Genomic DNA, 17,561 nt, shown 5'->3' on the forward strand with positions numbered 1-17,561 from the left:
CCACTCTTAGGGGAAATCCCCTACAGTAGGGGGATTTAGTGTTTGTAGGTGGTAGGGGAAAACTGTAAAATGTAGGGGGATTTTAGGGAGAAAAGAAATTTGTTTAAAAATGAGCTTCATTTTTGCCGAAAATACTCTTTTCTTCCTGTGTTCTCACCATTTAGCAAGTGATTGTAACAGAATCTTTCTTTTGGCACATTTGTGACCATATATGGCAATAGAAGATCAGCAACTTAGATAAACTCAGTGTGTCATTTGTGCCACCTGCAAGTCATTACTTCCTACGTCAAATTACTAACTTTGTCGTCAAGATGGTCTTCGTTTTCAATGAATCTTTTTTTGTATGCATTTTTTAAAAACAGACTAAAAAATTCAATGGTCTGACCCGACGTAGGTATATAATAGGGGGATATGTTGCTGTGTAGGGGAGAAGTAGGGGAAAACAAGGAAAATCATCGTAGGGGAGGTAGGGGGAAAAGAAAGTTTTGGTAGGTGAAATGTGCATACAGAGTGGCAGCACTGCTCCTTCCCCGGAAACTAACATCAGTTTCTCGGAAAGTTAAAGGTGAAAGTGCTGAACATAAAATGTGTGAGCAGAAGCAAAGATGTACGAACGCCTTGAACGGTAGGTTTTTCATTACAATCTTTTTTCTTGACTGAAACTTATGATTTTTCATTTCAATATGTGCAAGAATACATCGTAAAGGTTTACCGAGAAACATGCTGCAGCTGTTGCAAATTAATGAATTTAAATCGAAAGTGAGCACAAGGGGCGAAATCAGTTGCGTCAGATTAATTCTAAACTTTTGTTATGCACATACGTGCATGGGTTAATACGCTCTCGAAATAATTCACTGTGTAACCTTGCTTCTAACATTTATATTTCGTTGCAATTGAATTGACAACTATTCATGGTAGCTCAGGTATATAAATTTTCTGAACTTTGTCGACAAATTGTGGCGATCCGTCAAAAGATCTAGTTTTATTGTTTGATACGAATAGAAAACTAAAAGCAACACGTTCATATCATCTTCAATAAGTGTGAGTGAACATGATAATCGCAAATTATTTTTGACAGAGTAATGGTTCTTCTGCTAATTGTATGTGCTGTAACAGCATATTCTTCTCGAGGATTATCGGTCGTTTATGTGTACTTTGACGTCTAAAGATGGCTAAATGAGACCAGAACACTGTTTCACAACATAGGTAGCTCCAACTGACTGAATAACCCACCTAGCGAGCACGAGCAATGCTACTTTATCAAGGATACACGCTTGGATTTATTTTTATTTTTAATATAGCTAGTTTATCATGATGTATACTGTTTATTTAGTAAACATATACTTATCCGATCATGCCTCTCTACAATATGTACATCTAAAGATGTGAATCCAACTTTAACATGCGTTTAACATGCGATTGCTTTAACGTGTGTTTCAAAATAGTTAATGTATTACATAAAACGTAGCAATCAAATGTCGTTTATCAAACGCCCCTTAGCGTACTCAATTTGAATGTAATTTTGAGGTGATAGTATTTTTAGTAATTTTAATAGACTTTACTATTTAGTTAAGTGAAAAAATGTTATTTTCTATAGCAATATATATATATATTGTGCAAAAATACGGTTGCTATATGGGAATACTATGCTAAACCGTCTTTACAATAGCAGTAAGCCTGATATAAAAATATTAAATAGTTTATTTCATGGTTTTTCTCGACTACATTATCATAGCAAAGTTTGTGCAAATACTCAACTGCTCCTTTCCGGGTTCATTTACCATTCAATAAAATTAGAAGAATCAAAATAGCATTTTCTATACCCACTGCCAGCAGATTTTATCAACGCAATAAATATGCCTTTTTCACAAGAACTAGATATCATCATTTTTTGTCTGTAGAAAGAATGACTGAATCAGTATGAAGTAGTCATCAAGATAATGCCGAGAAAAAAGAAAAATGGTGGTTTACGTGGAAAACGTAAAAGAAAAAGACCACAGTTTACAAATGAGAGAAAAGTGATCTTGACGTCTTCCACACACGATGACCATGATGATTATACTTGTGAAGAAGGTACTGGAACATGTGTAGAAAAGATTATTGTAACACCAACTTTAGTTTTATGATAAAATAGCACTTTTTAGTATTCACAACAGCTGCAAGGCATTAAAATTGTATAGTTTTAAGCACTTTAGAAAGAAGATGAGAGCGACACTTGTTGTTCAGCCATTATTTGCTATATATTGTATGCATGCGGTGTAGTTTCTATTCTGGCCATTAAGTAAACGTCCACTTTTGACAAATTTACTAAAGATAAACGAATTTTAAGCTGCATTTTAATGCCTTCGTATGTTTATACCTGCTGTAGTAAGCAAAAGCCCATCTGTTGTTTTTGTGCATAGTTGTTGCTAATCAACCAACCGGAAAAAGCGATGAACCAGAATTGATTGAAAAATGAATGCACCTAGAGATGCATTCGTGTTAACCAAGAAAATATTTACAGTTTAAATTCAAATTCCTTTTCAGATAATACATTCTTATTTTCATCTTTGAAACGCATGAGGTTTACGATAATCAATGACAAAGAAGCCAAGAAAAATGAGATGTTATCCCCAGTTTTCCCTTCACAGAATCAACATGTCATACGACCAACAAGTAGAGATATAAACATCAATGAAACTCAATTTAAAAGGAAAGGACTTTTCGATGAACATAAATATTTTCATGGAAAAAGAAGAAAATTCGGGGAATTCCAAAAAGGAAATATTGGGCCTAATCAAATTCATCATGTCAGTGGAAGCAAGAAAGCAACGAGCAACCAGGACAGTTCTTCAACAGCTGCTCCATCAAGTTTTTCCTGCCTAAAAAGCCTTTGTGATAAAACGGTTTCTCCGGAAGACGCATCTTCAAGAATCTGTGAAGAGACGCAACTTCAACGTTTTGAAGCATTATTACACCAAAGCGATCTCAACGATGACATGATGAAATTGGTCTTGTCAGTTATATACAAAGTTTGCAAGTCAACCATATCAAAACATCAAACTAAAGTTTTTGCTATTTTGAATAAAGAACGAGTATTCTGGAATAACCTTATGGATTTTGTTGGAAAACTCGAAAAAGATTCTTTTCACGAAAAGAATAGTGACATTTCTAGCATTATAAGACATGTTGCCACGATGTTTAAAAGTTCACTAGATCTTTTACCCGAATTATATTCCAGGATTCCATTTTTGCAATTAAAAAACTCGGTTTCCTTTCTTAAAGAGAATAGTCTTGTATCGATCGATAGTACCCTGGATAATCTTTTATCTGAGGTCGAAAAGAAGTATGAGCAAGTTAGGAAAAAGACTCGCGAAAACAAAGAGTTACAAGCGCAGCCACCCGAAGACTTTAGAAGTCTTAACGTATTTCCAACGGCTGAAGATATATTTAAGAAACCATTTCTTAGAAAAAATATTATTAAATTGTCATTCACCAATGTTGATCATTATCTGGACGTACACTTTCGCCTGCTAAAAGAGGACTCGTTGGCGGACCTACGCAATGGAATTTTAGAGCTGCGAAAACGTTTTAAACACAAGCAATACGGACAAATAGCTAGTACGAATCTAGAAAAGAATTACAACAGTGGAAAAAGCAATGTGGTGGTGTTTCATAAAGTCTCCATTAAAGATAATGTCCAGACAAACAGCCGAAGTGTTGTCAAAGGATTGGTTTATAATGTATCATTTGATGTTAAACATCCATCAGTGAAATTTATCAACTGGTCGCGATCGAAACGACTTCTTTTTGGCTCTCTAGTTTGTTTAATATCAAACGACTTTAGAAAGCTTCATTTTGCAACCGTTCAGGATCGAGATTCTAAGATGCTAGAACAAGGCGTAGTGCAAGTTTGTTTTGAGAAACATGATTGCCCTGATTTTTACGATCTACAGGATGAGTATCAAATGGTGGAAAGCAGTTCAGCCTATTTTGTCGCATATCGTCATATTCTTGAGCGTCTACAGCAACTAAGCGAAGAAAATATGCCATTTCAGAAATACATTGTGTCATGTAAACAGCAAATTGACATGGTAAAGAGTAACTTTTGTCAACCTTTCGTTTTTTTATCAACGAATATATTCTTGAACATTTCTCCTATTAAACAATGTCCATAAATCTTCCACAAATATTTCCAATAGTTGCCAAGTTTTGAAATTTGCTTCTTTTAAATTCATATATTTCTCATGAAAAGGCTAATTGTAAGGAAGGGCCTTAAGCCCCCCTTTCCCCTGAATTTGCAATAAAATGATGAAGACCGAAGAATGTCACATACTGAAAAATATTGTCCCATCGTCTCTTGTATTCAAAGAAATAATAGGAACGTCTCTGCTTTTACAATATCGCTATCGATAGGCAGTACACGAGACATGTAATTTAAAGCAACAATTAATATAAGCTGATTGAACATAATTTTATTCCACATTTTTAGCCGGCTTATCTCAAAATGAAACCATCAGAAGAAAAGAATCCTCTAATGATTAACCTAAATTCTGCTAGAATCAAGAAATTAAATACAAAATATTATGATTCCGAAGAAGAGAGCCGAAAGTTATGTGTCAATCCACATGACCTAAGCACTTGGCCTGATGGTGATGTAATTGGTTTGAATAAATCTCAATACGAAGCATTTCGTTGGGCTTTACGAAGAGAGTTTGTTGTCATTCAAGGTCCACCTGGTACTGGTAAGACATATCTAGGTTTGAAAATCGCTCACACTCTGTTGAACAACGATAATCTCTGGAAAAAAAGTGATGAAAGGATTTCATGTCCTATACTTATGCTCGCCTACACTAATCATGCTTTGGATTCATTTTTAGAAGGTCTGGACGTCGATTCAAAAGGTAATTTTAGTAATGTTTTATAGTGTGATAATGAAGTTTTATCACTGTGGCATTAGTTCTGATTTCGTGTTATATTGCTGAAAAACTTTGCATTATAAGGGTAAGCAGATTATAGTTGCACTTACAACGGGGCATGTTTGTTCCACTTGAATTTTCTGAAACAGAAACGCGCCAAATTGTATCAACTTTATACTTTCCAATAACAATAAAGAAGGATTGACAGAGAGAAATTTTTCATCTGTGGAGTATTTGACAGATGACCTTGGGCGTAGGCGTAGAATGTGGGGGTGTTTTTTAGGTGTTCAAGCTTAGGGATACTCGTCACACAAATTTAAAAACAAATTAATCACTTGCTATAGTGTTGTTAAGCACACTACCAATTCTCCACTTCAGTTTGATTATATTCTTTTGTGTTTTTTTTCACGCAAATAGATATTATCCGAGTAGGAGGACGTTCATCAAATGAAGTTCTCAAGCAATGTAATATCAATAATGTACGACGAGAGCGGCGACAAGTCTACAGAGACAATAATGTACGACGTAGAGGACGAAAAAGATTCCGTGAAGTTGAAATGAAGAAACATGAGTGTCAGGAAAGGCTTAGCAGATTGAGGGCAATCTACACGAAATCTTTTCAGGGAATTTTGCCCGCGCGGGAGTTTCGTCAGGTCATGTCAAATGACTGGAAACACCATTTTGAGAACGAAAATATGATTCAGTTTCTCGGAATCAACCTTAAACCAGCAATTTATCATCAAATTGTTGATAATTATGATGAATATTATGGAGACGAGACAGGTGGATATTTTTACACTGGTAACATGGAAGATGAAGATAAACAGTCTTCGAGTGAGGACACGATATTGCTTTGTTCTGCTGAAGAAACAACTCACCCTGATGGTCTACTTGATCTTTTGAAGAATGAGCAAGAAACTAATGAAAATCTTCATGATGGATTCCCCATGTATTATCATGGGGATCTACCCATGACAGAACGGTGGACATATTACTTACATTGGCTTTCCAGACTTCGACAAAATTTGCCAAATGAAATAGCAAAGGAGCAAAGCAAGTATCTTGAGCTCAGCACTGAGTATGAAGAAATGCGTAATGTGGAAGATCTTGCAATACTACAGAGTTGTCGAGTGGTTGGAATGACAACAACGTGTGCATCAAAGAAACATAATCTTCTTAGTCAACTTCAACCTCGTGTTGTTATCATTGAAGAGGCAGCTGAGTTGTTCGAAGCTCACATTATTGCTTGTTTAACACAACATTGTCAACATCTTATTCTCATTGGAGATCATCAACAACTCCGACCAAATCCAAGCGTTTACAAACTAGGCAAGCAATATAGCCTTGATGTGTCGTTGATGGAAAGAATGATTGAAACAGGGGTCCCGTATAGCCGTTTGTCGGTTCAGCATAGGATGCGACCGGAAATTTCCAACTTATTTCGTCATATTTATGAAAACCTGGAAGATCACGAGTCTGTAAACGAGTACGAAAACATTCGAGGTGTAGAGCATAATTTGTACTTTATCGATCATGATCAATCTGAAAATGTCCACGATAATGTTCATAGCAAAGTTAATCATCACGAAGCAAAATTTATGGCTGAGCTCGCTTTGTATTTTATGAAACAAGGTTACTTGTCCTCCAAGATTACTATTTTAACAACCTACAAAGGTCAAATGTTCGTCATTCGTGACTTGATGAAGACGATAGGCGAGGAATATGAAAGTGACATGCCACGTGTTGCTTGCGTTGATAATTATCAGGGGGAAGAAAACGATATCATTCTTCTGTCTTTGGTTCGAAATAATCAAGACGAAGACATTGGATTTTTAAAAACTGATAATCGTGTATGTGTTTCTCTGTCGAGGGCTCGTAAAGCACTTTATATCATTGGTAACAGCAAAATTTTATCCAAGCAAAGCTTACTCTGGGAGAAAATAGTGAAAGACCTCAGACAAAATCATTGTCTTGGTCCCGCATTAGCTCTTGTGTGTAGTAATCATCAAACAAAGAACTTTGTCAGGACAGCTGAAGATTTTAAAAAACTAGCTCCTAATGGAGGTTGTTTGGAAAAATGTGAACATCGTCTCGATTGTGGCCATGCTTGTCCTCAGATGTGTCATCCTAGCAGCCACGACAACTACAAATGTATGAAACCGTGCAGAAGAAATGTGGCTGATTGTGAAGTTTTAGGTCATCAATGCACTAAACTGTGTCACGAGATTTGCGACCAGAATTGCAAATATCCTGTGGAGAAGAGACTTAACTGTGGCCATTGGAAGACTTTGCCTTGTAGTGAAGAAAGCTTCGTAAACTTCGTTCACTGTGAAGAAAGATGTGAAAAAACTCTTGCATGTGGGCATAGATGTCAGGCAAAATGCAGTAAACCGTGTACTAAAGATTGCCAAGAACTGGTGAAGAAAACTGATTTCTCATGTGGACATGAAAATACGATGGCTTGCTCAGCAACGCAAAAAGATTGTAATGTTCCATGTGAGGCCATTTTAGAATGTGGACACCCTTGCAAAGGAAAATGCGGGCAATGTATTCAAGGCAGAGTACACGTAAAATGCAAAGAGAAATGCGATAGAAATCTTGTATGTTCTCATCAATGTAAAAGCTTTTGCTCAAAGAATTGTCCTCCTTGTGAGAGAAAGTGTGAACGCCATTGCATTCACAGCAAATGCCAAAAGAAATGTGGAGAGGTTTGTGTACCTTGCAAAGAGTCTTGTGAATGGAAATGTGAACATCTTCAGTGCACCAAACTCTGCAGTGATATCTGCAATCGGCCAAGATGTAATGAACCGTGTTATAAGAACCTTAAATGTGGTCATAAATGCCGAAGTCTTTGTGGTGAACCGTGTGTTTGTGTTGTGTGTGACAAAAATAATGATAATGACGTCACAGACATATTGTTTGGAAATGAAGACGCTGATGATGCAAGGTTCATCAAGTTATCTGAGTGTGACCATATTTTTGAGCAAACTGGTATGGACAAATACATGGATGGTCAGGTAAATAATGAAATCAAGCCAAAAGTTTGTCCTCTCTGTCGGATACCGATCATGAAATCATTGAGGTATGGGAACATTTTGAAGACAATTCAAAACGACATTGATGTGGTAAAAAAAGAGATTTTAGGAAATAGAAATTTGGTAGATGCGTTGAAAACAATGCAGAATCTTTTGCCTTCGGGAAATATACTGGATGAATTATTAAAATGTCCTGAAGATATGCTGCCGAATAATTTGGAGGAATTGCTAAAAAAACTTAAAGTTTTCATGAATAAAAAAACATTGTGTGAGAATGATATGATGCTGTTGTCGTCAGAAATATTGCTCATAAATAATTGGCGTTGTGTTAGCATGCACTACTGGGAATCTTTAATCAATTTTGAAAATCGATCTGCTGCCCAAGTCGCCTTTGAAAGAGAAATGCAGTTCCTGCTGAGTAAGATGGTTGTGGTTCCGAACAACACAAGCACTCGCATTCTTAATGATTTGAATTTAGAGCTGCAACGATTGTCTCTTAAAAGGGACCTTCTGATATTGAAGACAAATTGTAATCGTTTAAATATTACACTTGATGAAGACGATGAAGATATCGTAAAAAGAATACTGAACGCTCTTAAAACTCCGGACACCATTAAGGAAAATTCTTTAACAAAGTTTAAAAAAGGAGTAGCTGATATTTTTTCTCGATATCCTCAACTCACACCGATCACACAAGAAGAAAGAGTAGAAATCGTAAGTGCAATGGGATTCAAACAAGGCCATTGGTTTAAGTGCAGTTGCAGTTTCATTTATGCCATTGGAGAATGCGGTGGAGCAATGGAGGAAAGCAAATGTCCAGATTGTGGTGCAACTATTGGTGGTCAGCAACATCGTCTTGCTGATAATAATGAATTGGCACCAGAAATGGACGGAGCGACACATCCAGCATGGTCAGATCGAGCTAACATGGCAAACTATCAACTTGATTGAATCTTGTGGGCATTATTATAAGGAATAGTAAATGAAAGTGCACTTTTTTTTTCAGAGAAATTATTCTATAATATAATCATGATAAATTAATCACCGCGTAAGCCATATAATAATAATGATCGTCAAAATACAGGAGAGAATCAACAAGGAAACGAAACATTTTCCCCTTTTTTTTACTTGTAGCTGTAGACCAATTAAATATAACATTTACAATAAAAAACATCAATTTTTAGTGCGTTGTGTTTTCTAAAGTCTATACAATAGACTCAATAGTCAGTATGCTATCCCAACCACTGGTCGCAATTAGTAAATTAATTTTATAGAACTCTTCGCAGCCTGACTTTTTAGTGACTTTTATCCTTTATAAGTGTATCTTTTCGTCCTCCGTTTAGCAGATGGAAATAAGTATTATCTTGCGGTTAACAACATGGCTGGCAACGGTGGATTGTGTCATATCGAGAAAAGTTTGAAAGCTCTAAAATCTTTTCCCCGAGTATCTTTGAACAATATAAAAGATTTACCAGAAGCATTTAAGACGGTTTGTATGTTTCTATAGTTGGCAAACAAAAAAATCTTAACTTATTTCATTATTTACTATTATGTAATTCAAGTAAATGTATTAAAATGTCACTTGTAGTTAAACATTCCATGGAAAATCAGATATTCTATGAAATGTCAACATATCTTTCTCGATTATTACGGAAAACGTATGAGTATATGCTGCAATTTACCGTAGAACGAGGTTGAATACTAAAAATTTACTGAGGAGAACAAGTACTTAATTATTCCGCCTGTTGTCCAAGCATCTTGAAAATTTGTGCCATTGTGTGGCACATTAAATTAAAAAAAGTCTAGTTTAAAGTGTATAAAATGCTATTTTATTGATTTAATTTGTAACACCAGCATCGAAGAAAAGGTAGAGGGCCTGGCTCAAGTCGTGGAAAAACTTCTGGAAGAGGACATAAAGGTCAAGGTCAACGGGGAACTTTGCCTAGAATTGGCTTTGAAGGAGGTCAAACTCCTTTTTATCTCAGAGTACCAAAACACGGTTTCAAGAATGTGTAAGTTTGTGTAACTTGTGCACTATGTGCACATCTCTTCTATGCACTAACTTTCCAACAGTGCCATAGTCTCTTCTATGCACTAACTTTCCAACAGTGCCATAGTCTCTTCTATGCAATAACTTTCCAACAGTGCCATAGTCAGCTTAATATTGGAGGTGGCGATATTTCTAAATGCATGTTCTGCTTTATAAATTTCTGTGAATTGTTATTGCAGATTATAAAATGAATGTAAACACCCCCCGAGCTTTATTATACAAGGCTGGCTATGGTATTAATGCCAGTTATATCTCCATTTTATAACTAAAATCTACAGAAATATTAACACTTCAACAACTCTGTTTAGTTTTCATAAGACATTTTCATAAGAATTTAAAATTTGACTGTTTTATATGTGGATGAACCTGTGTATTTACACTTTGTCTGTTAAAGCATTTATTTTTTGCATGAAAGGGGATGTTCATTTTTTTTTGCATTTAGGATGTTCATTATTCATAAGGTTTATTAATAACAATTTCTTGGTTTTATCATCATTCTTCATCTGTTATTCAAAATTTTTCAATAACTGTATGAGTTGGTATTCCTTGTGATTTTACTGTCTGGTAATTTGTAAACAACTCATAAAATATTGAAGCACTTGCAAAAACATCTCCCCTTGGATTCTTCCAACACTTTTATTAATACAGAGTACATATCTTTCATAGCAACAAAAAGAACTATGTTCCACTGAATTTGAACAGACTTCAATATTTCATTGATTGTGGTCGTATTGATCATAGTAAGCCAATTGACATGAATACATTATGGAGAAGTGGAGCTGTATCAAAAATTGGAGATGGCGTGTGTCTATTAGGAACGGTAGGTCTGTGTATTTGATGTATTTAACATGAGACACGACAAATTAGGTCAAAATTACTGTTGTCAAAATACAAAAACCTATTTTTTGCTGTGTCTTATATTTGTCATCTCTGTTCAAGGGTTCTGAAACATTCAACTCCCAAATAAAAATTGAAGTGAGTCGAGCTTCAAAGAAAGCCATTGAAAGCATAGAAAGGCAAGGAGGAAATATCACATGTAGCTACTACACCAAGCTTGGTTTGCGTGTTCTCTTGAAACCATGGAAATTTAACGAAAAAAGATTACCCAGAAGGGCAGCACCTCCTCCCAAACTGGAAAAATATTATAGAGATCCAAGCAAACGGGGATATCTTGCCGACCACGAAGATGTTAAGAAAGAGCGAGAGAAAGTAATTGAAAGTTTTAACGATAAACAGTCTTTACTTGATAAGGTTAAAAATATGAATTTATCTACCTGACTAATAATACTTAACGTCAAGTGAAAGTGAATAAACAACCTGTAATACATCTTTATAGTTCTTTTGTATTTATAATTACGTTATTTTGCCATCAGCTGCGTCACTCTTGTTTATCAATAGTGAAGAGTCGTGCGCAATCTGTCTATGCTTGCTTGGTGACGGTTTTCACAGCTTAAGTTTTTTTGATGAGATTAAAGGTAAACTATCAACTTCACGAAATATTTCATATGATCTGAATGACGATTCTGTATGAATTTAGAAATCGACTCGTGTATATGTACAATAGTCAGCATCTGGTTTTAAGTTCGTAATTGAAGAACGAAGCATAGTCCGACCATCATGCGAAGGAACTCTGTCACAGTTCGTGATAATAGAATCATTTACCACTTTATTTTGTCGTTTTTCGGCAGTTATTTTTTGCCCGCTAAGTATTATATCCGTTAAAGACTGAAAAATAGGTAAAAATAACGAATTGGTTTATAAGCTTGTTTGGGCTATTAACTGGAGTATATAAATAGTATTTTGCCTTCCCATTAAGTTTAACCACAGACGAAGTCGTTTAAAATTCAGTCAAACAGGGTTGCCCCTAAGTAATGCCCAACTGATTTCTTTTGAAAGTAATTAACAGTGCGTGAACGTAACAAGGCTGCGCTTTTTGTTGGCTAAAACAGGGCCGTGTCATTCAAGAAATTTTGTACATTTTTGTCACTAATAACAGCGGTAAGTTTGCCTTTCCTCTCCTTATGTTTTAAAACTTCAACCATTTTGTATTAAGTTGCATTGTGCTGCTTTAAAAAATTATTTCAAAACTTTTCTCAACATAAAATCAAAACATATTATCATAAACCCTCCATCAACATGAACAACTTACTTCAACTTCAACTTACCGTACTTCTAATGTTTATATTTCGATTTTTATTTTTATAGCTCTGATCCTGCTGTCTCCACTGTGACGACCATACCTCGCTATTTTGTCAACATCCACCACAGATCGCCCAGGTAATTGAGTATCAAACACAAAGTGTCTACTGGAGAACGATGTTTGATGAAATTTAGCTGGCGACGTATTTTCAGTTGTAGTTGACTGTACCATTGGAGGATGCAATTTTGATTTTGTATTTCTGTGTGAGAAAGTAATAAAGAGGTAATGTTTCCTTCGTATGGCTATAAATAAATATAAGTGACACGTATGTACGTGATGAACATTGTCTTTACTTTGGTTTCACAGTGTGTATTTTGGGGAAAAAACCCACATGGTAAATTGATTCCTCAACATACTTTGTCTTTCCATGCAACCATACATAAGTAAACGTTATCGGCTATTCATTTAATTTCCTGCAAGCATCATTTTATCTCAAATTAAGAGACTGCCTAATTTTAAATACTTTACATTTAGCTTTCAAAAACTTGCTAACCACAGCTGATAGTCTTCTACGGACACAGCCTATGTGCAAAATTGCGGCTAGACTGCAGTTTAGCAGACACCCGAAGCACATGTATGGGGACCGCGGGCTCGTTTTTGTTGAGATTATAGGGTTAGGGTTTGGGTCAGCGTCCAAAGTGTCCGCTAAACTGCAGTAGTCCCAAAGTTGATACAGTTTTACTAATATTTGAAATGGTACCTTTGTTCTAAACTCAAACCATTCAGAAAGAAATCTTGTGGCAAAGTATGATTCTCGCCATTTAAATTTCTTTGTAGTTTCGTGGTTTGCAAAGTTGGAATATTTCTTACACGCTCATTACTCGACGTAAAGGTTCGATTGTTTCTTGAAACATTGCTCGTTTCATGCTCCGAGTAAATTGTCAGCCCATCAATTGGACAAACATTATGATCGTTAGATAGCCAGGAATCGATACATACTCGATGGAACTGTAATTGAAAATGTAAATATGAAAACAATTAGAACGTGTATGAACGAGGTTACTTTATACAAATATGAAGACATCATATCTTGATCTGAGACCACAGGCCATACATGTTGATTGATAAAACATAAAATGTATACTGTATATAGACAAATCCTTATTGTAATGAATCTATTTACACGATCATCTATAGGATCATGGATTTATTTCTTTTTCATTTAATATTTGCCTATCAACGACGTAAGGTAATGAATCAAGAACTGCGGTCGAGCTTCATGTACTTATTTGATCAGTGAGTGTAGTAGTCATTGAATGAATATACGTGCATAAGAATGAATATTTGACAAACCTCGTGGCCACATGGAAGCTTGCGTACAACCTGCGTTGAACGATAGCTGCATAGACAAATACCACACTTTGCTAATTCATTGGTTAGTAATCGGTCATTTTCGTTTGAAATACTTTCCGTTGGTAACGAATGTAGTATATGAGCAGGAACACCACGTTGTCTTGTCGATGAGCTGGATTGCATAAATTTTTGAAAACTTACAGATGTCCAGCTTATGGAATATTGTAAATGTGTCTTGCTCTGGGTGTCTAAAAAACTGCTCATCTTTGACATCGGCTGACATTAAGAATTTGTATGATTCAGAAGTAATTGATCCCAAAGGAGGCTTAAATGTTTGGGATTTGCAATGGAGCAGTAGCTGCTGTATTATTTTATTCAATTGTGTTTTACGGCTCTATGAGGATTAACTACTGCTGAATCATGTAAATTGTGTTTGATTTCAAAGATTAGCAGTTTCTTTAGACATCCTGTAGTGATAGGGCGTTGCAATTATAACAACATGTCTCTTTTTTCTTGATACACCAGTAGAATAAAAGAAAACCGTCCGTTTATTTTGGAAAGAAATTATTCAATCGAGAAAGAAATTAGACTAACAGTATATTGTTATAATATAGCTATATCTTATTGTATATTTACCGAAATGCAACTGTTATTCTAATTGTACCTGAAATAGTCAAAATCAACTAGATATTATTTCATAGATTTCAAATTCTCTTACCTGATGTCTAACTGAAGTAAAAGATCGTAGTCTTGCTCTGTGATTTCCCTTCTTTCCAATTCATTGGCTACAGCAGAAGGAATAGCTACAAACTTCCGAGCTTGACGCCATCGTTGATTAGTTTTCTAAAACACAACCAACACATGGTTTAATGGTGATTTTAATGATTTAAACGAGATACGTAAAACTGAGATAAACATGATTCAAACAACAAAGAACAATAGGTCAGTTACAAAAATATAAGATCAAAAATATAATAAGATCAAAACTTGCTCAATAGTCATGAAACATACCTCTCTATAGTTAAACTTATGTTGAGAGTGTACATTCATTTCAAAACAACGGTGACAGAGCTGATAATCATGACATACTGTGCATCTGTAATGGTAAGATATGATGCAACTAAACAATCTTTTTAATAATAAAGGTATCTGTTTCAAAATTCAGAAGAAGTTTAAGGTAAATTTAGCAGAAACAGGCTTTTATAAAACTAAAGCCCCAAGAACAACGAAAAAATCTTCAATGAAAAAACATCGCCAAAAGCCTTAGAATAAGCTACTAACAATCTTACTTAAGATGGACTTCAAAACAGTAATCCTTATACGGTTAAGCACCGTGCAACCATCAATGGCAGTCTTGTGCGAGTAAGGATATATGTTAAGCAAGGGGATGAAAAGTGTTGTTTTGGGAAAGAATCAAAGGAGAAGACATATTAGTGAACTTTTCAAGATTGGTCGAAGGGGGAATAATTAATCAAACATCCTACAGTGAGTTTACGAATCGTCTTCTTCGTAAGAGAAACTACAGTCTAAGATCTGAAAGATCAGTGAACTTGCAGGTTATCATGAACAGAAGAGTAGCTATATATTATAATGGAAGAAAATTTAACAGCTCTGAAATACAAACTCTCAAGTCATCGGTTTACGCATTTTGCTACATCATACAGCTCTGAATGTTGAACATACGTATTGTTTTTAACACCCAAATACGCAACATGCAGAGACTGCAGACAAGAAAACTCATTTATTTGAAACATAAACTTACCTGTAACATCGTCCTACAATCGGCAAAATTCGACAATGAGCACATTGACTACCAAAATGACGATTACGTCTTTGTCGACAATTCAAAGAATGGAGATAATCACTTTTTATTCTCTACATAAAACAAAAAAAAGACATATTAATTTCTAAACATACTTCCATACACATTTATATAAATTACATTATATTTACGTATGTTTTTGAAACTTAAATGTAGCTTTTGGTGTTTATCCTTTCTTAAACTATGTATTCGTAGAAAATATCGCGAAACAACATTCTTTCCATTAACAATACACAACATGGACATTTTGCCATATTTTTCTTCAAAAAAGTCAACCATAAAAAAATTCAAAACAAACAAAAAACTGGAATACATAGTTAGAAACTTGAGATTTCTGCAAAATTTGTCTTTATCGAGGGATGATTTATGATAGCAGTTCAATGACAATAAAAAAGGACGTTAATGTAACATTGGGTTGGCTGAAGAAAAAACAGAAGCGGATGGTCGGTTAGGAAAGATAAATTATTGGTAGTAATATTTTTGTTCGATACTTTTTGGGATTTATTAATTGCATCTGAAATTTCATAACATTGCGCTCGTTTTGGAAAAAATTGATAGGCTCTTCGGACTTTGGCAATACACACTCCCTTCTGTCACTCTCTGACATTTGTCCACTTAGATTATATACTTGGTCTCAGTTTCCACTTGAATCTTCACTGATAAACATTATCACGAAAATAACAAAATTTTAAAAAAATTTGTCAGTAGAAAAAAATATGGCAAAACAGGTCAACCAACAAATATGCATGATGTTCAGTTGAACATTAATTCTACCTCAAATGGTCCAAAATCTTCACGACACAAAGGACATTTTATGGTAGATTCACCAGATGATTTTTGATGATCAGCCCATATTTTCATACATTTCACATGAACACTATTGCCACAACCATATCTGTTGAGTTAAAGATCTGCATTTGTCATACATTGTGGTCAAAATATATCTTGGCAAATGGATTTACACATTTTAGAGAAATTCAATTACTACTGTAAAATATATTCAATGCAATAAAAATAGACATGTTGAAACACAAATTCTTAATTTGAATTTATATGTCATGACAAAATGGTTGTATATAATGCATTCAGAGAGAATGGAAATTTATGTATATGCATGCTTAATAATTATATCAATCATTGCTTACTTGCAATAAGTTGTTGCTTCAGTCACCAAGTAAATCTTCTTGACAAATTGGACATATATCATCTTCAGATATTTCTTTCTTGCATAATTTTTCTCGACAATTAGAGCCTGTATCATCATTGATCTTTTTGGTAGAATTATTGACAGTGCTCTTTCCATACACTACTTCAGCAATTTCTCTTTCAACCAAACCAAGTTGATACACCACTAAGGACATTTTAAATCAAGTAACTCATCTCAGTTCAATTTATGATTATGAAGAGAAGATAAATGAGGTGTTTATCAAGTATGCCATTCCAACCTGAACTTTCTTTTGGTATCCGAAACTTTTTTATTAAAACCCTAAAAGAACAGAGAAAATATTGTTAAAGCAACACACAACTTTGACCTTTGTAAAAGTTGGTCGTTGATAATTTACATCAACTTAAAATAGGCAATAACGTTCAGTTCTGCTATACTGAATGTTTTTTATTAACTTTGTTAAAGAAATTTCGTAAAATAAATGTTTAATCACAATATTTTACATAATAGTTGCATTTTATTCAATTTAATATGGATACCATCATACAAATCCAAACAATCTTATTTTAGCGAACTTTAAAATTGTATAACGTATTTGCATACCATAAAATGTGAATACACAAATCTTTTTCTTTCATAAACAAATTACAGGTGCAAGAGTGGGGATCACCCAGAAACACCTAAAGAAAAAAACATACATTTTCAGTACTTTTACATTAAAAGAAGAGGCCAAAGGAGACTTAGCTTTTGTATCTACCTTATACTTTTTTTCATCTCCATCGGCAGCTAGAAGAAATCCAGTTGGGCCAGTCGCTCTTAGTAAGTAAATTCTTGCTGTCATCGTTCGTTCAATACGAGATAATATTTTCTCAGGACATGTCCTTCGCCATGGCACTGAACGAGACATGTATTGGCAGAATATATTAACTAATAAAGACTTAAAATGAAAAATATTTTACGCCTTGTCAAATCACAGTTTTGAAAATTTCAAAATCGCGCACATTTCTGTTGCCATGGACACCGCTGTTATGAAACGATGGTAACAGCGGAGTCAGAAGTAAGAGAGCAGAGAAAAAAGAAGAAAAAATAGCCAGAATC

At 34.8% G+C, this 17,561-nt stretch overlaps 3 protein-coding genes across 4 annotated transcripts; 2 read left to right on the forward strand and 1 right to left on the reverse strand.

Annotated features, from left to right (window-relative positions):
* The first annotated feature begins 514 nt into the window (after window positions 1–514).
* LOC124439923 (NFX1-type zinc finger-containing protein 1-like) lies at window positions 515–9,116 on the forward strand. 2 transcript variants are annotated; one of them, XM_046990217.1, is made up of 5 exons: window positions 515–625; window positions 1,902–2,073; window positions 2,527–4,073; window positions 4,472–4,883; window positions 5,316–9,116. In XM_046990217.1, the coding sequence occupies exons 2-5, from the start codon at window positions 1,941–1,943 to the stop codon at window positions 8,882–8,884; spliced, it is 5,661 nt and encodes a 1,886-aa protein (XP_046846173.1). In that variant the 5' UTR covers window positions 515–625; window positions 1,902–1,940; the 3' UTR covers window positions 8,885–9,116. The 2 variants fall into 2 exon arrangements, with proteins under 2 accessions (XP_046846173.1, XP_046846174.1); XM_046990218.1 differs by lacking the exon at window positions 515–625 and having other exon boundaries at window positions 1,693–2,073.
* A 170-nt stretch (window positions 9,117–9,286) lies between these two features.
* On the forward strand, window positions 9,287–11,310 carry LOC124439925 (50S ribosomal protein L15-like). Its single transcript, XM_046990220.1, has 4 exons — window positions 9,287–9,422; window positions 9,788–9,945; window positions 10,650–10,803; window positions 10,923–11,310. Exons 1-4 carry the CDS (start codon window positions 9,312–9,314, stop codon window positions 11,259–11,261), a joined length of 762 nt encoding a protein of 253 aa, XP_046846176.1. The 5' UTR covers window positions 9,287–9,311; the 3' UTR covers window positions 11,262–11,310.
* Window positions 11,209–17,501, reverse strand: LOC124440525 (E3 ubiquitin-protein ligase ZSWIM2-like). Its single transcript, XM_046990919.1, is given in 13 exon segments — window positions 11,209–11,708; window positions 12,149–12,382; window positions 12,884–13,131; window positions 13,477–13,648; window positions 14,195–14,319; window positions 14,488–14,572; window positions 15,239–15,351; window positions 16,073–16,193; window positions 16,444–16,470; window positions 16,472–16,649; window positions 16,744–16,784; window positions 17,067–17,143; window positions 17,221–17,501. Coding segments are annotated over 12 exon segments (1,557 nt in total). The 5' UTR covers window positions 17,371–17,501; the 3' UTR covers window positions 11,209–11,708; window positions 12,149–12,162.
* Window positions 17,502–17,561: the final 60 nt, after the last annotated feature.

This window comes from Xenia sp. Carnegie-2017, unplaced genomic scaffold, assembly GCF_021976095.1.
Source record: "Xenia sp. Carnegie-2017 unplaced genomic scaffold, XeniaSp_v1 HiC_scaffold_2, whole genome shotgun sequence".
In the NCBI taxonomy this organism is placed as follows: Eukaryota; Metazoa; Cnidaria; class Anthozoa; order Malacalcyonacea; family Xeniidae; genus Xenia; species Xenia sp. Carnegie-2017.